Consider the following 26,114-nt stretch of genomic DNA (forward strand, 5'->3'; position numbering starts at 1 on the left):
TTACTTGGATCCACTTTTAGCAGCAAAAACAGCCATTACAAACCTAAAGGTAGAGGAGAGGGAGGGGTAAAGGATGAAATTCTAAATTGTAAAAGAAGAAAATTATAAAGGCACAGGAAGGGGAAGTGGAGAGCTAAGGAACATAATTCCTCGCACTGCTTTAGCAAGCTGCCACCTTCTATGTTCGCTTGGGGATGCCATTCTTGGAAAGTCTGGACTAGATGGAAAGCCAAGGAGCTGTGGATGGCTGATCTTGTGCCAGCGGGATGCAGAAAGCCAAACGTGAATGCTGAGAAATGATGGCGGGGATATCAAATCCAAGAGGCGTCAAGTGTGCTGCGGCAAGCCCAGACACCCTCTGTTCAGGCCAACCAGCCCACCCCTAGACAGCAGTAGCAGGAGCTTACCTGGCGCGCTCAGGCACGGGCTGCAGGCCCACGCCGGATGGAGAGAGCGCAGGAGCTGCGGGACTGTCGGGCACCTGCTCCAGTAGGGGCGATGGCAGAGGCGCAGCAAGCTCTGCGGGCGGGGCGGGAGGCTGCATGGAGGGCGGGGCGCAGGACGCTTTCCGACCAGCTGAGGAGCCTCTTCGAGCCACCCAAGATGTATCCATGACCCTCACACCCATGCTGGCGAGGGATACAAAGATACCTGCTTACCCACGCGTGACAGGTGACAGGCTCCCTCCCCCACGAAACGGAGACATTCAAGCAGGTCCGTGTTAGGAGAAGAGCAGCACAGCCTTAGCACCCTCCTGGGCCTGGGAAGCGATGCGCAGCGGTAGGGGAATGGCCAGCAACGCTCCAAGCGCCCAGGCTGCTGGGGGCCAGCGAAGATGCAGCCCCTGCGGCCCACGCTTGGCAGGAGCAGCCCTCCCACAGTGGCAAGGCTGCAGCAGGGCATAGTCAGCAGCTTGGGAGTTGACGAGCCGTATGTCAACCCTCTGCCAAAGCCAGCTGTCCTTGAGATAATGGCCCAACAAGCTCCCTGGGTGTGGAATCCAAGCTGTTCTCAGAGCACAATGTGGCCTAACTGGGGGAGGGTGTGGTGGTGGGGATGTCCACTTCCCCCAAGTGGGAGAAGGAGGTGGGTGGGGCAAGGACAGACAGCACTAGACTAGAACACTGAACCAACCAGCAGGAGACATCTAAATAGTCTTCTTTTTGTTATGTGGGATTTGGCCCTTGATCCACCACTGCTGGGCACCTGGCCACACCTGCTTGCCTACATAGCGGGGGAAGGGGCTGCTCATGCCTATGGTCCTTCCAGGCTTTGAGTCTATTTTAATGATGGGCACACAGCTTCAAGTAAGTCGGCCAAGCAACCAAACGTGGCACATTCACCTTCTCACAGAGCTCACTACAACACAGTTGGCTTAGTTTGAAATTGAACTTGGCCTTGTAGCTACCAGAGGATACTGTACCTTTGGATTTTCCTAAGGCTGCAGGGACAGAAACATACAGATATTAGTGTCAACAAATCTACACCTTCCTTTGGACATAAGGGTTGTCTTTCTGCAAGGAGGGGCGTCTCTTGCCATAGGGTTTTGGGAGGGGTTTTTATTGTGCCATTAAATCATTACAATTTGCTTGGTTAAAGTGATTTTACTGTTTGTAGAGGTGAAAACCACATAGGTGAATAAAGAGAGCAGCCAAGAGTCAATATTACTGAGGGATGGGAAGAAGTCATAATGAAAAAAGAAATTGGTACAAGTAGCCATTTGCCCTCTTCTTGGTCCTATGGACTTGGAAGGAGGTTGGTTCTCATTGGACAACTGGTCCTATGATTCTTAGACAAGAGATTCATTGACTCAGGTAAAAGCTCACATTTTTAGTAGGAAAGGAGAAAACACTGTCCTGCCTGCATTTGTCTCTAGTATTTATATGCACAGTGGGGCGGAGGTACCAGGGCTATTATGTGCTTACATGGCCTCACACTACCAAATGGTCATCTGCACTGGTCAGAAGCACCAAGGTAAAATCTTGCTCATGTAAAATGGTCATATTTACCTTGACACAGTATTAAAAACAAAAAGTTTAATTTCAAAGATTGGATGCAGCAGATGGGGTTTGGGTCATTTAAGGACATATCTAGGATGGACCTGCAGTGAGGGACCCAGAGGATGCTAAACCAAGCACATCTGGAATGGGGACAGATTCTTGACACACTTCCTCCCAAGGATCACCAGAGACCCTTTTACATTTTATACATACAGATGTACACTTAGTTGACACTTTTCATCTCCCTTGGATTCCTTAAAATGGACGGGGTGTAGGAGGGATGTCTTTTTCCAGGATTCACTAGCTTTCAAGTCATTTGGGTTATAAGTACCTTCTGTAAGCTGTCCAGAAACCCTCTTAGAGGCTACTCAAATTTCTGGGCCACAGCCCCATGTTTGACCCCCTTATATTTAAAGTGGGTTGTGGGGGATTATCAACCTATGCTTTCTGGGCTTCAGAATTTATCAGGATGAAAAGAGTAAAAGATTTACTCTTTCACTTGGGGAAAAAAGAGCTAGTAACACTTATTTGCAATGGTCAGTAAGGATGGCAGGAGTGTGAGATGTGTCCTATGGTGACCAGCAAAAAGAACCCTGAAAGATGCAAATCCCACCCCATCTTCTCTTCCTTGCCCTATTCCATTCTGCTTGGAAGGATCATTCCTTCCAAGGGGGAGGGTCAGGATCAGGACTGGTGAGGGGATGCCTTCTATTTCCAATGGCATCTTACATCCTCAGACTCCAGGCTACCAAGAGAAGGAGCAGCTTGGGCATGGGGTGGGTGGGTACCATCGGAACCCTGCTAACTATCACTGGGAAAGGTCAGCAACTGAGAAACATGAGCTGAATGGATTCTTTTGCCTTTACAAAGAGGCTGCTGTCTTGTAAGTAATCACCACTCTGACAGCTGAAACCATTCTATTACGGCCGACAGCACCGCATGCTCACGGTGAACACGCATCCAATGTTCACTGACATTTTCAGTAACATAAATCTTTACGGAGCAGGCCAATCACACAGGCAGCAGCATCTACACATTTAGAGGCCTAAGTCTGTTTACCTCTAGAAGCACAGTGGTATACTGAAATGTCTGGATGTCTAAGTAAAACTCAGCTCAGAGACAGGAATTACAAAATTGGTCAGTATGCTCCCAAGGAGGGGAATCTGCTCACAAATTGGGAAATTCAATGAGAAGGTTGTATCAAGAGTTCACAAGTTTCTATTCATTGCTGAATTAAATAAAGAAGCAACAGTAACCAGGCTCAAGGAACTGCTTGTGAGTTTTTTGGTTTGGTTTTGTTGTTGTTTTAGCACTGAGGTTTGAACCCAGGGCACTTCACTGCTGAGCAAAATCTCCGCGGTCTTTTTGTTTTTTTCTTTTGACACAGTGTCTCACTAAGTTGCTGACACTGGTCTCAAACTTAGGATCCTCCTGCCTCAGCCTCCCAAGTCGCTGGGATTACAGGCATGCATCACTATGCCCAGCTTGTGTTTCTTAGGAGACAACAAATGAAGAGGAATTAATACAAGAACAACTGACTTTGGTAGATGCTGCTGCATGGAGACCTAAAGTCATTGTAGAGGTCAAGACTTCCCATGGCCTGCTGCTTCTGGTGAAAACTGAGTGACTCAGCTTCATAAGTGAAGTTGAATCAAGGTGAAAGCAAGGAGCCAGGGGCTGAGAAGAACCTCTAAGAAGCAAAGGTCTTGGAAGTCAATGAGCAGGAGGCACAAGGCAGAGTCCAGGAGCCACCCTCCATGTAAGTGGCTTTTCTGGCTCTTCTGTGCCAGCAAGGTGACAGGGGTGGAGGGCTTGCAGAATCAGGGCAGGTGAGCCTGAGAGGCTGTCTTCACTGCTCTTTTTTACAGTAAGAAGGTTAGGGACGAGGAATCTAGAGTTGTCACCTGCATTCAGTGAGCATGCCACATGACAAGTCTTCAGGCAGCCCCACTACAATATAATCCTTGCTGCTTCACTCCTCCCTGCCCATCGGCATCTTATGTTTCTAAGAGGTCTGCCATAACCCACACTTTTGTATTTTTCATGAAATTCTAATAAAGAATATATTCTGAAATGACCTCAACTTCCAAGCCCAATTAAGAGACTCATTGACACAATAGAGTTCTCATCTACAGAGTAAGGCAAATACTTTCCTCCCTGCTTCCAGCATTTTCAAGAAGGTCATTATCAATATTGGATGCTAAGATACATTTAGCATGTACTTGCACTATTACCTAGTGGCAAAAGCTGAACGTGGATATTATAGGTCCCAGGATTATTATATTATAGCAACTACGATGTATCCCCTCACAGTTCTGGAGGCTAGAAGTCCAGAATCAGTACCTCTAAGGTCAACTGAGGTGTTGGCAGGGCTGTGTTCTCTCCAGGGGCTCCAGAGAATCCCCCTGTGCCTCAATAAGGTAATGGTGGCTGCTGATTTTTCTTGGCTTGTGACTACCATCTTCAAATCTCTCTGTTCCATTTTCAAATCTCCTCTGTGTAGTATAGTGAAATCTACCCTGTCTCCTTCCTATAAGGATGCACGTTATGTCACGTAGGGCACAGGGTAATCCAGAGTAATCTCCTTATTTCAACATCCCTATTTTTATTATTATTTTTAATGTTTATTTTTTCGGTACCAGGGATTGAACCCAGGGACTATCACAATGAGGTCTATCACAATGATGAGAATATGTATGTGAGCGCCTGAATCTGATCCTGCAATTTGCTACAGAAACTCAGCATCCTGTGTCATCATGAACCAGAAAGGCATCAGGAACAAAGCTCTAAGTCACGAGGGGAGCAAACTACCTTATATGATATCTAGGATGTAGAAGCCATTAGTCCAGGAAAATGTCATTGGCATTGCTGCGGAACTTACCATTTCTATAACACTTCTATCAGGTTTATCTGTCCAGAATTTTCTTCTGTTTTTTTTTTTTTAAAGTAACAGTTCTATTTTTTTCTTTACCTTTTTTTGTAATTGTTTCATTTTCTTAAAGTAACATTTTTATTGATATATAACATATATATCAATATATAATTTATATAATTATATATGTATTTTACATGTGTGTGTGTAATTTTCTTTTTTTAACCTGGCCAAAAAACCTCCATACTATGAGCTTTCATTAGTCAGTGTTTCAATGGGTAGTTTGAAGACTTCAGGATGTAAACTTTAAAATCTCAGAAATGAGGAGAAATATAGAGGATTTCCCTAACATTGCTAAGACAAGAACTCAACGGATGTAAATTATTTTCTTCTACCCTAAAAAACTTACAATTTGGGGTTTTTTGTTCTCTGAAAGCCAGTTTAGAACTGATCACCAAAAGTTCACTACATCTTAAAGCACACCCAGTCACATGCTGCTGAACGGCAGTACATGTTATGAGAACTGTTGTCACTTAGGATCCCATTGTTGTGCAACTTGAGTGTACTTACACAAACTAAGATGGTATGATGTCTCTGGGTGAAATGCATGTCACACATGTGGTCCATCGTAGACCAAATATCATTATGTGGCACACAATGGTATGTTGAGTCTTAGCCTCCATCAGTTCTTTGAGGGTTCCCTAAACCAGGAAGATCTCCACCTCATGTGAAATACAAATTTCAAAGTATACACAATATATTCTATTTCATGTAGAACAATAATTTATATAGTACATCTCCTAGACCCTCCGAGTAGATAGTGGCAATTTCAACTTTAGATCATAATGGCACACAGAAGGGACATCTCATTTACAAAGTTCTGAAATAAGAGGACTTTGTTAATGCTTTTGCATTTGCCCATGTCTGTAGGGGGCCAATGGTACTTGACCATCCTGGTGATTTGCTAACTCCCTCGTCGAAGACATGTGAATTGCTTTTTAGGGAAAATAGAATCAGAACAGGTCTGGCAAGACAGAGTAGTCCTCATTGATGCAGAAACACCCAGGACCAAATCTGAGGTGTTCTCTATACCCCTGCCCAGACAAGCACTGACCCTCAAGGGCAGCCCCTCGACGTAGTGAATGTATGAAGGAACTGAATTACTACTTATGAGATTTAAAAATAAATTCCAGTGCATTGTCTAATTCTCTGCCTCTGCTTCTCCCAGATTCTAATTTCACTCCTTTTTATGGGTTTAAGAAGTTTTCCCTTCCTTCCTTGAATGTTTAAGAACTTGATCTCTCCCTACTAAACAGAGAACAATAAACTACAGCAATGTGCACAGAAACAGCCCCCACTGCCTCACACATACAGGTCACTGATCAGCAAGGTAACACTGGCCACCCTCAAGACCCCACCAGGACACAGGCTTGGGTCTCTTCTACAACTCTAGTCCCCAGTGCCAACTCTCATTTGGAATAAATAGGAGTGAAAAGGGAAACCCCTACACTTCTGTACTTCTAGGGTTTTCACCCCTCCCTCCTATCCCTTTGGGCCATTTGCCTTTCAAACAGATCTTTCTGAGTACCCGGTGGTTGATCAGAAAGGGGAATGTTTGCTGTTATCTGAATTTCTGTTACTTTCATTCAGTGCTTTATGCTCCCATGTATCCTGAAGGAGCAGTTACTAAATTTTATTTTGTGGTGGTGATTTTAAATTCCCAGCCAAAGTTTACTCATTGGACCTGCTTGACCAAGCCAGGCAACCCATTTCTTCTGCATCAAGGATGCCCTACGGATTCTCATCCAGCCACAGACTTCGGTTGCCAAGGCAGAGCTAGTACTTCCCATGACTCATCAGAGCTTGTTACAAAACCTGCTTCTGCCCATCTTACTTGCTACGAGAATCATATCATCTAGTCAAATATTATGTAAATTCATTTAATATGAGTGTAAAAAGGGTTGTTCCTGTGCACTCTCACACGTGAAGTTGGATGCATTAATTAAGAACTGCACTGAAGTAAGATAGGTGTCAAATATAAAAGACAGGGGGAAAAAAATCTCAAAAACCTATAAAAATTTTACGCTTGGAATGCACCAAATTTTAGGTTTTCTCTCTAAAGATTGAAACTGGAAATGTTAAATTATGCATTAAAAGCATTATTTATGCAAGGATGTTTCTGAAGAGTGTAACTGAGCAAATCTACAATCAAAGTAAAGCCACAAAAGAGTCAAGAAGTGATATACATTTACACATTTTTTTTTTCTTTTTCTGGTGCTGGGGATGGAACCCAGGACTTCACACATGCTAATAAGTACATGCTCTTCCACTAAGCTAAACCCTCAGCTCCACATTTACACACTTTGAGTCAAAATGAAATACTTATATATTTTTAAAAATTATCCTTATTGACCAACTTTAATTTCTTTGATGAGAACTAATCAATACTGATCACAATTGTCAGCTAAGAAAGCTATACTTAACTCTGGCCCCAAGGGAGGCAAGCCAGAGAGACCCATTCCAGATAGCGCAGTTTCAAGAATGAGTTCAGTGTTCAATTGCTACTGGTCACCAAGATGTGGTAGTAAGTGCAACTTCCTGTGTCAATCCTGTTTCTTTCCTTACCTTTCACTCCCTCCCCGCAACTTTCCCAATCCCCAAGACTGAAAAAGGGACACAGCTTCATACCCATCCTTTTTGTAAAACTCCAGCATCATATTATCCGTGGCGACACTGAGGGGCCGGCGGGCCTGCTCGGGCTGGCGCCGGTCAGCGGGGTCCATGTCTGGGGAGGGCATTGAACTATAGTTGGCATTATGGTTCACGTGCACCGGACTCCCATAATTGCCTGTAATGTTGAACTCTATCTCTGCAGGGAAGAGAGAATTGGTATACTCACCTTAATAATACCATTTATCCTATTAATAGGACAAAGAAGAGAATACATGTGGTCACGTAGACTGGCATTTAATAAAAAAAAAAGTCCATTTGTGTTTTTTTTCAAAATCCAACAAAACTTAATAAAATAGAAGCCCTTGGATACTTTCTCAAAAAGACAAAATCAGCTTAGTCAAACATCATGCTTTAGAGCAGTCCTAATGTAATCAGGAAAACAGCAACATCCACCCTGGCTATTTTTATTTATTATTATTTGAGAAGTGCTAGCCATTGAAATTGGTCATGAAAAAAAGTCAATATTAAGATTTGTAAATGATAATATAGTCCTACTATAAAACTGAACAGGATACATTTTTTTTTAAAGTTAGAAATAGGAAGAATTTTCATTGAGGTATTTGTTAGTTCCCAAAGAGATACATTTTTTTTTTGGTCAGTGGGAATGGATTTGCTCTGCTCAATTCTGCCTGTCCATGATGTAATGAATCAGCTTATCCACAGCACATGAAGAATTATTGCCTCCGACTCTTATTTCCTTTATTTCTTTATCTTCGCTTCCTAGCCTCACCTAGCTTTGTGCCATCAATAGAGCTCTCAGAAGATCAGCCACTCAAACACGGTCAGCAGAAGAAAGATGGCCAAACTTCTTTGATTTCCTCTGAGGACTAGAGGGGTTCACCTTCGCTTGAGTTAGTGGATGTTGCTGCATAGCTAGAAGCATCCTCCTAATATTTACTACCCATAATGTCACAGCATCAGTTTTTTTTTTCTCAGTAAACCCTAAATTTAATGTAACCATTGCCCTCTCTTTAAAACTATCACCACTGCTAGATACGATGACGAATACCTTAATCCCAATGACTTGGGAGGCTGAGGCAGAGCTTGGGCAACACAGTGACTCTGTCTCAAAATAAAAAGTAAAAATGGGCTGAGGATGTGGCTCAGTGGTAGAGCACCATTGGGTTCAACCCCCAGTACCAAAAACAAACAAAAACAAAAATATCAGTCAAAGCTGAAAGACATGTACTTAGGCAATGACGCTTCCATGGCTCAGGACACGTCTTAAATTCCCTCTTAGAAAGCTGCCTTGAGAAGCTAATTTTGAATTAGGCCAAAAAAAAAAAAAAAAAAAATCTGCCTTTGTACATGCTAAGGGGCAAATCAAAGGGTACAACTTAGGGCAATGAAAGGGCAATATCCAGATGATCTGTGAGCCCTGAGGGTTTGGAGAAGAGGATTTCTCTCCTCTTTCTGCAACCCGCAGGGCATGATTCACAGACCTGAAGGAACCATGGTATGAAACCAGTAGAATCTATGGACCTCATTGGCACCCACAGCAGACACATTCATGCCAGAACATCCCTCGGCATGGATAAGAGAACAGGAAGCTGCTATGACAGTACCAATACCAGTGTGTGTGTGTGTGTGGGGGGTGTGTGTGTGTGCAAAGATTAAAAGCAAGATCCCCAACCCAATGCCGCCACGTACCCCCAGGGAAGAACCAGTCTGCGTGCTGGATGATGGGCTCGATGATCCCAACGATCTGCAGCGAAACTGTGGTCATCATCTCAGTGATGTTTCTGCAAGCACAGAGCAAAGGAGGGCAGGATGGGGTCACCAGCCAAGGCAGGATGAGGGATCCTTGGTCCTCTAGCTATTGAGCCCAGGAAGGGATCCTGGACTGGAACCTTGCAGGCCTAGGTTTGTGAGCTGGCTTTCTCTCAGGAAGGACACTTCAACTTTCTGAATGGGGACAACCACAGGTAAATGAATAGCACCCATGAAGGCACTTTTAGCATGAGGTACAGTTCTCATCACTGCCGAGTTCCTCCTCTTTCCAACTCTGAGGTCTCCTTGGAGACAACCCTCCATCCCTCTGAATCTTGGACAGAGTCCAGGGTGCCTGAGAGACTTTGCCTTGCCTGGTGTCATCATGTCCCTCGTCTTCCCTCTCTTCATGCTGATGCTGACCTGGGTTAACTTGGAGAAGACCCTTCCTTCAGACCCACAGCTCTGAGAGCATCAGTGAGGGAGGTCTGCACAACTCTGTGCATTCCCCCATAAAGGGAGTGGTCCGTGACAGAATGAGGACTTGAAATATAAATAAGGCTGGTGATGATCCAGGAATGATCCAAGGAATGCCCCTGCATGCCCTCTTGCACCCCTGCCACACTGCCCACAGGGCTCCCCTCCCTTCACTCACCCTTCTGCTTGCGGCCAGAGGAGGTTGGGTCCTAAGACAATTGCCATGTTACTGGGAGTCATCTTGTTTATATCTTGATATTCTGACAGCTTCGATAAAAATTTGATCAAGTATCTGAAAAGAAATGAGAAGGGCCACGTTTAACTAGGGCTCCACACCAGACAGGTGTGCCGACACTTCTCTCCAGTAGCACATCTTACTGACAGCGAGACTCATATATCCTGCAGTATAATGAAGACATATCATGTATCAGGAAATGAGAAATCTGTATTCTCTTTGCAAAAACGAGACAGACTCAGATCTTACTCCGCAAGATGCGAAACATCTGCTTCAATGAACACTGGACAGAAAAAACTCTCCATCTTTCCTTCTGACTGAGAGGTGGTGTCCTCTGCAATTACCCTTAGTCAAGCTTTCTGGAAAGATCCAATGATGAAAATAATGAACACAGGCTTAGCATGTGATCCAGCAATTCCACTCCCAGGGGCATATCCAAGAGAAGTATGTCAACACATAAACTGGTAGATGAATGCTCGGAGCAGCCCTATTCACTATAGCCAAAAAAGTGAAAATCAACCATAGGTTCATCAAGGGATGAACAGGTAAATATGAAATATGGAATGTTATGCAGCCACAAAAAAGAATAAAGAACTGACATATCTCACTACATGAATGAACTGTGAACACATTATAAGTGAAAGAAAAGTCAAGATACAGGAGACTACATTATGATATCTATAATATGTAATATCCAGAATATGCAAATCTATAGACCCAGAAAGTAGATCAGTGGTTGCCAGGCCCTGAGCTGGGGAGTGGGAAGATGAAAAGTGATTGCTGATAGGAACTGGGTTTCTTTCTGGAGTGGTAAAAAAAATCTCTAAAATTAGTATTGACAGTTGCAGAACTCTTTGAATGCACTAAAAAACTAAACATGACATACTTTGAAAGGTACAGTGATGTGTGAATACATTAAAGATAATGTTTTTAAAAAAATAAGAAATTATGCACAAATTCAGCACAACAGAACAGCTTTGGAAAAACCACATTAAAAACCCACATTTCCTCCTAGACTCTGAGTTCCAAAAGGCTGTGGTCCTCATCCTGATTTGCTCAGGTCAGAGTGAAGCAACTTCCTTAGAAGTTTTCCACATGTCTTCTGTCAAGAGGACCAGACATGGAGTCCTACCATGTCGTCACTATGCTGTCACTGGGCCATCTCTACCCAAAGCCTCTCCCCACCAGGCCTCATGCCCTCCAAGAGGCCACAAAGGAAGAGACCAGGACATAGAAAGCTGGGGATCATCAATCCATAGGCTGTGGTCACCAACGTGAGCTGAGTACCAATCTAATTTTTGCTCTTGGGATTTTTTAATTATAGTAATATACATAACTATTTACCATTTAGACCCATTTGTAGGTATATATTTCAGTGGGGTTAAGTAGATTCACACTGATACCAGGTCATCACTACTATCTATCTCCAGAACGCTTTCATTTTCCCAAACCAAAATGGTACCCATTCAACATTAACCTCAGCATTCGACTCTGCCCCTGGCCCTGGCCGACATCATGTGACTTTCTAAGAATTCAATTACCCTAGGTAACTCACATAAGGGGAATCATAAGCCTTTGTCCTCTGGTGCCTGGTTTCTTTCACTTAGCATCAAGACCAAAGATTCATTCATGTTGTAGCAAGAACGAGAATCTCATATCCCATTGTATGTATAAGCTATATTTCATTTATCCATTTATCCATCTGTGGACTCTTTCGTTACTTCCACTTTGGACTACTGTGAATCATGCTGCTGTGAACCTGGATATCCAAATACCAAGTCCCTACTTTCAGTTCTTTGGGGAATATACCGAGAAGTGAAATTGTTGGATCATATGGTAGTTCTATGTTTAATTTTTTTTTTTTTTTTTTGGTCCTAGGGATTGAATTTAGAGACACTTAACCACTGAGTCACAGCCCCATCCTTTTCATTTTTCATTTAGAGACAGGGTCTTGCTAAATTGCTTAAGGCCTCATTAAGTTGCTGAGATTGGCCTTGAACAATCCTCCTGCTTCAGCCTCCTGACTGCGTCAACCACGCCCAGCATGTATGTTTAATTTTGAGAAACCACTATTTGATTGCTGGTGAGATTTTTTTATATTAATTTTTTTTTAGTTGTAGATGGACACAATATCTTTATTTTTATGTGGTGCTGAGGATTGAACCCAGTGCCTCACATGTGCGAGGCAAGTGCTCTACAACTGAGGGACAACCCTATCCCTGCTGGTGGGATTTTTAGCAAGAAAAAAGAGAAACAATTAGGCAGATGGTTGCAGATGCTAAAGCTGAAAATCTGCATCCAAAGAAGCTCAGAAGAGAGGCGGCAGGCCAGGAGGGGTGCTGGCAAGACACTGTGATGAGAAAGCAGAAGCCCGGGGAAGGGGGAAGATCTGCAGCACGGGGAGAAGTCCAGTCCAGATATTAGCAAGGTGAGAGGCAGAAGTGGAAAACATCTGGGTTGAATGAAAGGTTGAGTGAAAGGTGCATAATACTCTCCTTTGCCTCCTCTTCCTGTGACTAGTTGAAGGACACCTCTGCCTCTGCCAGCTCCAGTGCTGGTCAGCTTATAAGGTTCCAGGAACATCTTACCTTTACCATAAGTTCCAATATCTGAAGCTAGGGTGCAGATTTCTTCACTCCTTGCAAATCAAAGAACTTGAGTGAATTAGACAATAGCTAGTTAGGTAGCCTCCATACAGAGGCTGTGAGCCTGTTTCCTTCTCTGCAAAATGGTAATAACAATCCCTGCCTTACCTCACAGGTTGAGGCTAAAAAGAGACCCTATGTGCCAACAACACACCACAAAAGGCTATGCACACAGGTTACTGTGACTTTTCCCCGGGGAACTGCGTATCTGAGGCTCAAATAAGCTGATCCTTGTGTCTCCAGTACCCACTTACCGGATTTTTTTTTTTTAACTTTTTTATTTAGTTGTAGATGAATATGATTTATTTATTTATTTATTTATTTTTATGTGGTGCTGAGGATCGAACCCAGGGCCTCACGCATGCAAGGTAAGCGATCTACCACTGAGCTACAACTCCAGTCCGCACTTACCGGATGTTGTTATGATTGGCCTTGGGCAGTTTCTCACAAGCATTCCACAGGGCCTGGAGCCTCTTCTCCTGCTCCTGGATACTGGGAAAACGATAGGAAAAGCCACTGGTTGAGCATGATTCAATGAATCCCCATTGGCAATCATATTAACCAGTCATTCTCATACTGGACAAGAAAGAGCTAACTACTATAACTGACCCGTAAGAGCAAGGTATTATTATTTAAAATGTTTGCATATAATTATTTTACCTTCTATGCTATCCTTCTATCTTGGCCTGCACTAGTCCAACACAATTTTCTCTGTATGGTGAAGTATGCCAGGATGGCAGTTAAGGGAACGGGACAGAGGCCTGAGGCCTGCTCTGGAGTACAGGGTTACAGGGTTGTCAGGAGACGCAGGACACCAGTCAGGGAGTCCAACTCTGCACACTGTAGTGGCTGCCTGCCATCCAGTTCAATGCATAGTGAAGTATTTAGATGATGCTACATATTATATTAAGATATTACTGCTTCTTAATTTTCCTGACATTTGGCATATAATAGATCCTTAATAAAAATACCTGTAAATAAGGAGATTACATAGACATGAAGAAATCTGACCCTTCAAGATATAACTCAGGAAATAGATACCTTCCAGTAGCTGAAGGACTTTTTTCACTATGCAAAAATGATTTACTCTTAGAATTAAATAAATATGTATTATTTAAAAGATGACATTTTTTATATAAATCTATATTAAGACCCACATCAGAAAAGCTTTATGCTCAAAGAATCCTTTCTCAAGAAAAACTGAAAGATAAACAGCATCAGGGTGAGGCCCAACTCCAACCTGTTGACCCGGGACCCACAGCCGAGGTGTGGCTGTCACCTGCACACTTCATTGCTGGGTACTCCAAGGTCCTGCTGTTGATTCTGACCAAGGTGAGAAAACTGACTTTCCTCATTTCTGCCTCAAGAAAGAGGCAGGCATTCTCCACAAGGATCTTGAACCAGGAGACTAGAGTGAAAACTAAAGGTTCCATTCAGAAATTGAAAGGTGACAGAAGATGCGTTAAGGAGTTGTCATGGGTCTCTAGCCTGGCCAAGGCGGGGTTTTGCGTGGGAAGAAAGACCCAGCTCCATCCTGTGATCTTGTGCCAACTCCCCAACCTCTGTGAGCTCCTGTTTCCTCCTCTGTACCGGGTTCACAATAATATTTTGCTCACAGAGCTGCACCAGAGGTCTAAAGAAGAAGCAGTCCAAAGCAGCTGGTCCTGCTGCTGGTTCATGCAAAGTTCGACATCATTGCTAAGTAGCCATCTGCAGGCTGCTGTTGTCACCTCTGTCATTTGCTGAGGCATCTTCATTGACACCAAACCCCACTCCCTTTTCCGATCTTTGACCTTTTGAAGGTGACAGTCAGTTCGTGGGAAGCTGCTACTTTAGAGGAGCCTCGAGCACTGGGCCACGGCAGCCCAGACCAAACCAGTAAGAGATCACTTGTTTTAAGTGCCATGCAATCAAATGGACTCTGAAAAAGACTAATTTTTCCAAAAATAGAAGATTCACAACAAGCAATCAGAAGAGGCCTTGCTTTCCTCAGCCTGCATGACAAGGAAGTCCTCTCTGCTTTAACACTGTAAGGAATGTCACTTTGAGATAACCAGTCCACTTTTGGTTCTGCTGGACTTCCAGATGCCCCGTCCCTGGCCGACTGTATTTTAGGAATCTGCCTGCAATCCAATGCCCTGTTAAGGTGGGTCAAGGTTATCCACCCAACAGCCTTGAGAGCTTTGAAACACAGAACCCAGAGGAATGGTCACCTGAATCTCCACCGGCATCTTTTAGAAGCTTCCCAGGAGAGTCTGATGCACACAGAGGGTTAAAAACAATCGCTTCAGGCATGACATGTTTATAATGTTTATAATCCAGTGTGAAAATAAGTTCTTTTTCCCTAGGTTCAAAGACACCGACTACTTCGGGTCACTGGATCATTCCTATTTCCTAATGGAGATGCACCTCTGCAAATGAGGTGAGAGGTAGAGCATCTTGGGTAGGTGGCGATGGGCTGAGCTAGCCTCCCTTTCTCTAGCTTCACATCATCCAGATCTCTTGGATATTTCATGATTTAAAAAAAGAAAAAAGGGATGGTTTTCAGCAAATGATATGTTCTCACTTGACTTCTTCCTGGGACCAGTCTTTCTTTAGAGAGGCATAAAATAGGTAAGTGCATGGACCCTGGAACTGGACTCCATGGATTCAAATTCTCATTCTGCCATACATTAGCTGGCAAGTAGCCTGCTGCTATATACCTATTCTATACCTCAAATTCCTCACCTGTAAAATGGGGGACATAGCACAAACCACTTAATTAATAAGAATTTCTGAGAAATTTAAGGAACGTAAAAATGTATAATGGGCTTAGTGCAAAGTTAAACCTCTAATAATCACTGAAAAAAATGATACCACTTATTATAACTAGTTTCCTCACAGAGTCCAACACTTGGTCTTCACAATAAGAGTACCACAGATTTGGCCAGCCTTTTACAATGCATTAAAAAAATACACTTGTTGGGGGCTGAGGATATAGCTCAGTTGGTAGAGTGCTTGCCTTGCATGCACAAGGCCCTGGGTTCAATCCCCAGCACCACAAAAAAAAAAAAAAAAAAAAAAATTACATTGTGTCACTTGATTGAAGCGAGCTTCCTCTGGCTCTGCACATTCAAGTCTGGCTTCATTAAGAACTAGAAGCATCAATGATTAATGCTGGAGGTGATGTTTATACTCATTACCTGGATTTCATCATTGTATGATACATACATGGATTAAAACATCATCTTATATTCTATAAACCTATACAATTGTGAGTCAGATTTTTTTTAAAAAAGATCCATCAGAGGGGGTGGGGGGAAGAGAGAGTGTGTGTGGAAGGGGGAGGTGCATCAGTATCAGATACACACACCAGATTCTTTCTGACAGAAGACCCAGGGTGTCCTTGAGACTAAGTCCCAACACCAGAGATCTCTAAGACACCATTTCCAATCATGGCCACCTTGCTAGGATAGCTATTTGCTCCAGACTTGCTCTCATAAAACACTCTTCTCTTCTTTTCTGTCTTCTGACTGCACAATCTCTACCATTCTCTCCACCACTTTTCCTCCCGTGCCAATTCTCAACAGTGTTTACTTGAGACGTTGTTTTTGGGTACCTAGAATTGAACCCCAGACTGCTTTATCACTGAGCCACATCTCCAGCTTTTTAAACATATTTTATTAGGGGCTGGGGATGTGGCTCAAGCGGTAGCGCGCTCGCCTGGCATGTGTGCGGCCCGGGTTCGATCCTCAGCACCACATACAAACAAAGATGTGTGTCCGTCGAAAACTAAAAAATAAATATTAAAAATTCTCTCTCTCTCCCTCCCTCTCTCACTCTATCTTTAAAAAAAATTTTTTTTTAAATATTTTATTAGAGACAGGGTCTCTCTGAGTTTCTCAGGGCCTCACTAAGTTGCTGAGGCTGGCTTTGAACCTGAGATCCTTCTGCTTTAGCCTCCTGAGCTGCAGGGATTTCAGGTGTGCACCACCACACCTAGCTTGAGATAACTCTTATATCCAAAGAGAACATATAACATCCTAATACAGCAATAAACCAAGGAAAGAATGCAAGAATCAAGAAGCAAAGCCACACTGAGAAGCTGCAGTGTGTGACCTGGTGGTGACCCTGCCCCCAGGCTTGGCATTGCCACCATCGGGGGCCTGGCTCTGCTCCTTGCTGAGAGGCCTGCTCCCTCAGGCTTATGCTCAGGAGACAGCGTCCACTACCCTCTTGTTCTGCCTTTTTATTATTAGTTATTGGTGCAATATTCCTATCACAGATGAAGACAAAGACTGCCATGATCACTCTCATGTCCTACTGCACTCTTAGCAGGGGTCACTGCCATTGCCCGAGCGAGCCCTTCCAGAACCTTCTTTAGTGCATTTCCACATATATCGAGGCATACCTGAAGTTCTACCATTTGAGTGTGTTGGTATTTATTATTATTTTTTTTTAGAATAGAATATCCTATCGTATCCTCATTAACTTGCTTTACTCCACTCAACAATAAATCTCCATATATTTTCATATCAGCTCTGCCTAATGGTTTCAGAAAATGCACACCATAGTTTATTTAGTCAGGACTCCCACCTCCCTTGCCCACTAAATCTTTAATTAACTTCCAGGCTTCTGTTATCCCAAATTATGCTGCAATCAACATCCTTGTACATGCCTCTTTGGAAAATGTCTTCATGATGGATTTGAAATGAAATTTCCAGATCCCAGGTTACATGCTTCCCTATCTTCAATAAACACAGCCATCTTTCAGTATTCCTGGGTTCAAGATCCATGTAGTCAATTAGCTGTGGACCGTGTTCTTTGCAGTTAGGGCTATGATGGTTGCATCTGCATGAACGTACACAGACTTTTCCCCTTGTTTACTGCCTAAACAATACGTTAATAAAAAATATTACACAGTGCTTACATTTTATTAGGTATTGTAAGTAATCTAGAAGTGATTTAAAGTCTACAAGATGAAGTGCACTGGCTTATATGCAAATATTAAGTCATTATACATAAGGGACTTTGAGCCTCTGGGGTCCCAGATCTTGAGCACAGACACCAAGGGATGACTGTACATCCCCATAAACTCTGACCCGCAAGACGGTGCAACACAAGGTACTCACTTGGACGCCTGGATCCACTCATCATAGAGTTCAAAGGTCATGAGTGGTTCTGGCAACTCTCGGAGGTAAGATTTCAAAGCTCCTGAGTGTAGATACAATAATGACAATGAGCCGTTATGACCTGGCAGCCTGCAGTACCCATGTGGGTTGTCTCTGGAGACTGGCTCCCTGACCAACACAAGACCACACAGAGGCTACTCACACGAACAGACCCAGGACTCTGGTAGGGGGACCTGGGATGACAATCACATTGTCCCCCTTACTTCCCACATCACTACATCTTCTCCTGGAACAGTAGGAGGCCTTCCTTCAAGGGGCCAGAACAAACAGCCCTGAAACTGGGCCCTGAGTGGACACATGTGAATGAAGCCTATTGGAAAGGCCTGGGCTGGAGTGTCCTTGACATGTAACCACACCCTCTGCATGCTCACCCCTTCCCTATGCGGCCTTGCTGAGAGCATCCTGCCAACAGGCTGTGGGTGCCCACCTGCAATGGCATGGGGGTCTGCCGAGTACTCCTGCACATCCACCACACAGCAGTCCAGCGCAGCTTTCAGCTTCTTCAGCTTGGAGGCAGAGGGAGCTACTCGGAAGAGTCCCTACGTACAAAACAGAGGGTTAGCAGACAGTCGGCAACTCAAAGGTACAAGAGCAAAACCTCCAAGGTACATTCTTCTAACACCAGGTTCCCATATTGTTTCTGCCCCTTTTTTTAGGTCTCTTCCTGGAGACATAGGCAACTTGAGAGTAGGAACTGGATCTAATTTTACGCTGTGCTCTTTTCCTGCCTGATGTCAGGGTGGCTCATTATACTGGTTCGGGAAGTATCTATTGGCTAATAGAACCCTGAACACTCAAACTGTTGTTCCTGTACACTTAAGATACGTCCTGTGAAGAACTGACTGAGACCTGGTCAGACGTGGAGATCTAACAAGTGGGATGAGAAAAGGTCTATGAGGGGTGTGGGTGAATGTGCACATACACGAGGAGCAATCAAATTGCCAAGTCCTCAGAGGAAGGGCAGACTGGGGACAGGGTATGATGGAGCCTCCATGTTCCATTATTAGCATTACTTTGGTATTACCATCACTTCGTTCAAATAAGCCTCTGCACATTGTAGAGCAAAGCAAGCCAGGCACGGAAAGAAGAGGGCAGAGTGTGCAGAAGAGAAGACAAATGCTGGTCAGCACTGAAAAGGAACCACCAAGTCCCAGGTGAGTTAGACAGAAAGCCCTGGTGGTTTCTGTTTCAACTTGTTAGCTTCCTGCATTTTTTTTTATTATTATTGTTTGTTGTTGTTGTTATTATTATTATTATTATTTTGATACTGGGGATTGAACCTAGGAATGTTTTACCACTAAGTCATATTCCCAGCCCGTTTTATCTCAACACAGGGTCTCCTTCAGTTGCTGAGGGTCTCACTGAGTTGCTGAAGCTGGCCTCAAACTTTCAATCTTCCTATCTCAGCCCCCTGAGCTGCTAGGATTATAGGCATGCACCAACTGTTCTCAAGAGCTTCCTCCATTCTGTGATCCAAACTACAGGCTGAGAAACAAGCTGGCAGAATGCGCTTGTTTGCTCCTTCAAACTTTTATGGTCACTCAGATTTCCAGATTCCTTTAAAAGAAAATGTTCAGTCTGAAATACTGAGTTTCTGGCCTACTAAGATGGCTAACTCCCTTCCTAGTGGAGGGTGTGACAGATAAATCAGCCTTCAAGGCTCTTTGGCATGTATGTGAGGAGGTTATGCAATGTGTCTATAAGGCTACTATGACCAAGAGACCAAGCTACAAAATACACTTAAGGAGAGGTTTAGACTCTCACAAAACCAGGCATAGCCATGCAAGAAGAGCCAGCAGTACTTGGTGGTGGACAGTGTTAAATACAGTAACCCTCTGTTATCTGCAACTTCACTTTCAGTAAGTTTCAGTTATCCTTGGTCAACTTCAGTCTGGAAATACTAAATGGAAAATTACAGAAATAAATAACTCATTTCTATAATTTGAATAGCTTATTATGATATATTGTTACAAGTGTTCTAGTATATTACTGTTGCTGCTAATCTCTTACTATATATACCTAATGTATAAATTTAAAGTATTTATGTATAGCAAAAAAAAAAAAAAACCTAGTAGTATATATAGAGTTCGGTAATAGTTTTGGGCATCCACTGGGGGTCTTGGAACATATGCCCTGTGGATAAGGTGGATGAGTGCCTAAGACTTCAGATATTTGATTGCATAACTGCAAGAGGAGACTGTCCCATTAAGGGAAGCGTTATTAAGATAGCTAGTGGGGTTGGGGTTGTGGCTCAGTGGTAGAGCACTTGCCTAGCACATGTGAGGCACTGGGTTCAATCCTCAGCACATAAAAATAAATTTAAAAAAAGGTATTATGTCCATCTACAACTAAAAAAATAAAAAAGAATAAAAAAAGAGAGCTAGTGAGTATTTCTATGGATATTAGTGGGAATTTTTCATGGAAATGTTAAAGAGTGCCAACACAGGAGTGGAGCCCTCCCACTGAAGTGGATGTGAAGCACTAGGAGATGAGGAGTAAATGACAGGAAAGAACAGGGAATGGGGAGGGCCCTGTGGTTGGAGGCAGGAGGGGACAGCCAGCCCGGCAGCCGGGAGCCCTTCAAGGATGGCTGCACTAGCAACATCAGGCACTTGCGTGGCCAAGGAGGCTGGGACTGAGGCCCTAGATCTGACAACCTGGGGCTCCCTGGGGGCCCCCGAGGGCAGCTGCAGTGTAGGGGTTGGGACAGAAGCTACACCAAGGAAGAGCAGCGAGTAAATGGTGTTGATAATGCACAAACAGCAAATGCTGCAAGTTATTCATAGAAATTGAAAAGCAGAAAGAAACCAAGGGGTTAGGAAAGGAGTCCGAGGTTGTAGCAAGGTTGAAAGAAGATTTTTTTTTTTTTTCATAAATTAGGGGAAAACCTAAGCATATTTGTTATTAAAGGGAAAGAGCTGATGTAAAGTAGGGAAAAAGAGAAAGAAAAAGGGAGAAGGAGAGAGAGAAAGGAAGAGGGGAGGGAAAGGAGGAGAAGGAAGAAAGAGAAGGAGAGAGAGATTAATTGAGTGCAAGATTTGTCCAGAGGCAGAATGTCTCAGAAAGGGCAGAGACAGGAAAGTTGAGGCAAGACTAGAGATGTCAGAGTCCATTCTCTGAGAACCAATTGACACCGACTAGATATGTAATGATGTTAGTACATTACTGTTATTTTTTGCTATAATAATACTGTTGCAACTGTATTTTAGAATATTCCTTATCTTTAAGAAATACATTCTAAAACACTTTGTGGAAATGACACCACATCTGAAATTAGCTTCAAAATATCCAAAGCAGGTATTAGGAGGCAGGAAATGGAGATAGAGATTAAAACAGATTGACTACAAGCTGGGGGATGGGGATCATTTTTTTATCTTTGTGTGTATACATATTTCCATAATTTAAAAAAATAAAATAGAGGGGCTAAAAAGCCCAGTTCACCACCTATGTGAAACTATTTCTCAGATATCAAAGAGAATTCTTCTTTCTTAATTGATGACAAACATGAAGGCACATAAAATGGGGTAAAAATGAAACATTTATTCCCATTCCTTTTTGGATATCTAGCATCTCAAATAGACCTGGCACATGGAAACAGCCAACACTGAGATGAACGTTCACTGCCTTTCCTTCTTCCACTTAGAAACCTTAGTTTTTCCCATGTGACCCAGTGCTTACTTGGGTTGCAGCCTGTTTTTGATTAACCAGGCTTACTGGATAGATGCTACGCTCTTTATAACCCTCCTTTCTCATTTTATACTTTGTTTAGTAATAAATGCATGAGTGGTCTAAATAGACATGGACTAGGTGATCAGCTCAAAGGAATATTGGATAAAGGTGTTAAAAGAGCCTACTGGAGCAAAGAAAGATGGCTCTTATCTCCCAGGAAACAATTCACACAGCAATAAAAACAACAGCCACCACCAATTTCTCATAGATCTTTTTTTTAAAAGGCAGTTCTTTAAAAATACTTTCTAATGTTGCTATCAAATTTTGAGGGATGTCTATAAAAGATCTGTGATCCAAAACGTTAAGAGCTCTATTTTGGAAATTAGGAAATTTTTTTACACAATAGGAGGAGGAGAGAGAATGAGTTGGCGTAGTAACAGCAGCAATAGAATGCCAAAGTCATCAAATCACATTAAGTCTGAAGAAACAACAAGTCAAATCTGCACATCCAGTCCTCGGGGCCAGATGTAGCAAGCTGCCCACAATCCTCCACTCTCAATATAAAATGAAGAAAAATCAGGACCAGTTTGTGTCTGCAGGGCAGGGGGCAGAACCACATCCCCTGTCTTTGTGTTTGGATTGGAGGGGGCCAGGATAGAGATGATACAGGAGAGAAGACCCCGGAGATGCTGCCTCTTGGAAGAGGTGACCTGCTCATAGCTGGGTCTGGCTATGCTCCATCCTACCTCCTCCTGCATCCCACACTCCAGCAGCATCGTCACACACGCCTCAATGGGGAAGGCGATCTCTCGGCCACTGATCGTGAGATGCTCCTCCAGTGGCTTCCCAAAGGAGGGTTTCTCAACCCAGGCCTCTGAGGAGGAGAAGAAAGAAAGAGGTCAGTCAGCAGTTTGAGAAGGTCACTCACATTATCTTTCTTTTCTCTTGTCATTCAGATTCTCCTAAGACTACCAAAAAAAAAAAAAAAAAAAAAATGGTGGCCCAGTTGGGGATTGGGGATGAGGGAGAGGGTAGGTGGTCAGCCAGCTGTATCCATTAGTGCTGGGGTTAATGTGACACACCACATTCATCCTGGATGGGGTTCATGATTGGATGTGCTTGACTTGATTACGACTGGATCAATACCATCATACAAAGTTCTAGGGGCTCATCTGAATGTGACATGATTGTGTAAATCTTAAACAGTGACCAAAATGCAAGGAGATGGTCTCATCTGGGAAGGCAACCGGGCTCCCCAGACTCCCTTCCCAGGGAAGGCATGTGCTTACCTTGTTGTGCTTTTATTTGAGGCAATACAGCCTGCAACAGTGTCAATGACTTCCTGTGGTATTCAGCTTGCACTTCTATTAGCTGAGAAAATCACAAAAAAATACATTACCCTGTGCAGAATGGCAGGAACACAGGCTTCTCTGTTGCACATAGCAGGTTCTGCGTGAAGGTGCTTACTCATGGGGGAGGGAGAAGGAGCCCCCTGCTCCCTCCTCCAACTCACATAGTAAGATAGTCATGCTTCAGCCTGTCACAACAGACTATGAATGGAAATTTGAGAAGCAGGAGAACCGTGAAAAAATAAGGGAGTTCCCCCAGAGCTGGAGCCTGGCTTAGAAAGCTTCATCTTAGCCACCACCCTACCTTTCCTGGCACCCCAGGAAAAGGCAACAAAGAGAAGTGCAAGAACAGGTGATTATAAACGGGCAATACGCTTAGAAATTCATTTGCCTCTACAATATGTATGGGCTAAATCAATCTGTATACGTCTTCGATTTCTGCCAACTTAGTTTAACTTCGAGCTGATCAGAAAACATACAGCTGGACCTGGGATCCTCTTTAGGTACACTGGGAGGTGAACTTGCTCTGGCTATTGTGGTGCAATCGGAAGAACAAATTCCTCATGGTGCTCTACTGTGATCATCCCATTAAATTAAAACACAGCTGACATGTGGATAACGGCAAGGGAAAACCCATGAGCAACAGTTACTTCATTTATTTTCAGAATCTCCTTCTCCTGTCCCCAAGAGTGGGCATGGAGGACAGAGGGGGAGGGAACAGCTCTGAATCCTTGCTGTGGAGAGGAAATACCAATAACACTGATGGAAAACTAATGCAGATTTTTTTTTTTTAACAAAGTTAACAGAATAAGTAAATAAATGGTACCCAAGGGACAATTAGACAATCTAATAAGGCTTGGAATGCTGGTATTTCGTTGGTTTCAGAAAGTCTAAAGTCAAGTCTCATCTTCACAACTGAAACCGATAAAATGCACTTGGAAAAAATACTATTGTAAAATTAACTCTCCAAGTTGGGAATAATAGATATCAGTTCTTTTTGCAGAAATAAGAAACATATGAATGTCTAGGCCAGTAATAAAAATGTTCGAAGAATGCTAATAGCCCATAGCACTTCTACCATAGTCCATAAAGCACGTCATCCTTTTCAGGAATTCTCCTGTTTTTATTTTTACTCCCCTTCCTTATCATTCTATCACCTCCCTGATCATATAAAAAATAAACATATGTAAGTATGTGTGTGTGTGTGTATACAGACACACACATGTATATGTATATATAGACAGAGTGTGTGCTTTCTAGAGTTTTAGTCTCAACACGAGCAGGTGAACAGGACAATCTGTCATTTTGTACTATTTCTCTGTGTACGATTTTTGTTTTCTTGGTTTTTTATTGTTGTTGTTTCACTTGCTTTGCATTTACCCTGCTAAACAGCAAGAGTCCTCATTATCTGAACTGGATCATTTAAGTGTAGGTGATTCAGATCCTGTTTCTTCCTCTTTCTCAATTCTAAATCTGCTTCCATGGGTAAGAGGCAGGTAAACATGTTAGAGTCTGTAAACAAGTCAAAATAACACCTGGAATTTTGCCAGGGGAATGTTAGAGTTCATAAACAAGTCTGGATGGTGCCTGGCAAAATGCCAGAGGGAGTGGTTTGAGAAGTAACAAAAGCGAGCCATTAAGTGTGGAGATTCCTGATTGGTTGACTGCTGTATCTAGTTTATGTTAATTAGATAAGCTGTGTGGAATGTATAAATACTGCTCCTGTCCTGCAATAAACGGCTCCCACTCCTGCTGTGTCAACGTACACAAGTTGTTCGTCACCTCCCGGTTATTCTGCTGCAGCCGGACTGCGGCATAAACAGGTTACATATCAATCACCATTCACCTATTTGCCACTACAGCAAAAACCTATATCAAAATCAGTGCTCACTTGGGATGAGGTGGTTATCTTCCTATTCTCCTCAAGACCCTTATTGTCCCAGATCAAGTTTTCTCAACATTGGTCCTACTAATATATTGGGGGAGTGGGCAAATCTTGGTGGTAGGGAGCTGCCCTACATATTGTGAGAAACTTAGCAGCGTTCCTGGTCTATCTATTAGATGACAATGTCCCTCCCTAGCTGCAATGATTAGAAATGCCTCCAAGCACTGCCAGATGTCTACTAGGAAAGGTAGCAAAATTGCTTTCAGTTATCATTCAGTGTAATTGATGACTGAACTGCAATAAATCCAGGGAGAGGGCTGGGTTTTATTCTTATGTTTTTGAAGAAACCCCTATAAGGAGTAAGGAAGGCAGAATCTATTCATGATAGAACAGTTTCACCCTTTTCTATGATGTGCTAACTAAGTGAGAGGCCCCAAGTTCCATGCCCACATTCCCTTTCTATCCACACCATGAATCTTGCTAACACTTTCATGCAATCTCACCTTTCTGGACCCTTACCGTTTGAAAGTAGTTTGCATAGTCGATTTCTTTGGCCACAAAACTGTACATGTCAGCGGAGAGTTGGTCCTGTGCAAGGTAAAAGATACAACCAAGGTAAAACATAAAATAATAAGGTAGCTAATGTCTGAGTCTATACACCACAGGAGAAAGGAGCCTTAAACAGTTTCATTTTAAAATAATATTTGATATGTTACAAACTTTTTTTTCATAGGGAATTCCATGTTTTCCCACAACGGCTCTACAAAATGAGTGAGTTTGAAAAGTACACCTATGCCAATAGGTCCCTCAGGGTTTTTAACACATGGGCTATGTCTGCAGTTAAAGTCAAAGCTGGTGTGGGAGCATGAAGTGCAAATGACATCCGTACACCTCTGCAGCTTGTGCCACCATCCTGAAGCAAGCTTCCTTCTCCTGCCCCAGCTCTCTTTCACTCTCAATTCTGATTACGTGATCATCACGATAAGGAAAGAGATGGAAGGAGATGCAGCAATTTAGAGAAAGCTTAGAGAAGACAGGTGCACAGGGAAAGCATTGCTGACTCAATACCTGGCAAAACCTGGACTCATCTCACATTGCACACGGATCTCACAGCATCAGCATCCCTTCATTATTCAGGTCTGCATGGGCTTGGATGGCAATGGCCTAATGCAGTGTTGGAACATGGAATGTTTCATCCTTTGAGGAGAACCATTCTAGGTTCCAGAAAAACAGGCATAACATTGCGTCATCAATGTTTCTTTTGAGCAGGATGAAATTCTGTCACTCACAGTATTTCTGAGCATGACCCTCCTCTGAACTTGTTTGTGCAACTCATATGACCTCTTAGGTGCTTACCTGTTTGGCAAC

General features: G+C 43.1%; 1 protein-coding gene across 3 annotated transcripts in view; it reads right to left on the bottom strand.

Moving 5' to 3' along the window:
• Positions 1-26,114, bottom strand: part of Arhgap44 (Rho GTPase activating protein 44) — a 176,974-nt gene that overhangs the window by 14,695 nt on the left and 136,165 nt on the right. For 2 of the 3 annotated variants that reach the window (XM_071604030.1, XM_071604031.1), the window contains exons 8-17: positions 25,266-25,334; positions 22,802-22,883; positions 22,259-22,386; positions 18,271-18,382; positions 17,784-17,865; positions 13,084-13,164; positions 9,971-10,084; positions 9,256-9,347; positions 7,561-7,741; positions 408-629 (exon numbers count right to left, since the gene is read on the bottom strand). In XM_071604030.1, coding sequence (XP_071460131.1) covers positions 408-629; positions 7,561-7,741; positions 9,256-9,347; positions 9,971-10,084; positions 13,084-13,164; positions 17,784-17,865; positions 18,271-18,382; positions 22,259-22,386; positions 22,802-22,883; positions 25,266-25,334 — 1,163 coding nt within the window. The remainder of the gene's footprint in view (positions 1-407; positions 630-7,560; positions 7,742-9,255; positions 9,348-9,970; positions 10,085-13,083; positions 13,165-17,783; positions 17,866-18,270; positions 18,383-22,258; positions 22,387-22,801; positions 22,884-25,265; positions 25,335-26,114) is intronic. The other variant, XM_071604032.1, reaches the window with a different exon arrangement.

The sequence above is a fragment of the Marmota flaviventris genome, chromosome 17 (assembly GCF_047511675.1).
Source record: "Marmota flaviventris isolate mMarFla1 chromosome 17, mMarFla1.hap1, whole genome shotgun sequence".
Taxonomy (NCBI): domain Eukaryota; kingdom Metazoa; phylum Chordata; class Mammalia; order Rodentia; family Sciuridae; genus Marmota; species Marmota flaviventris.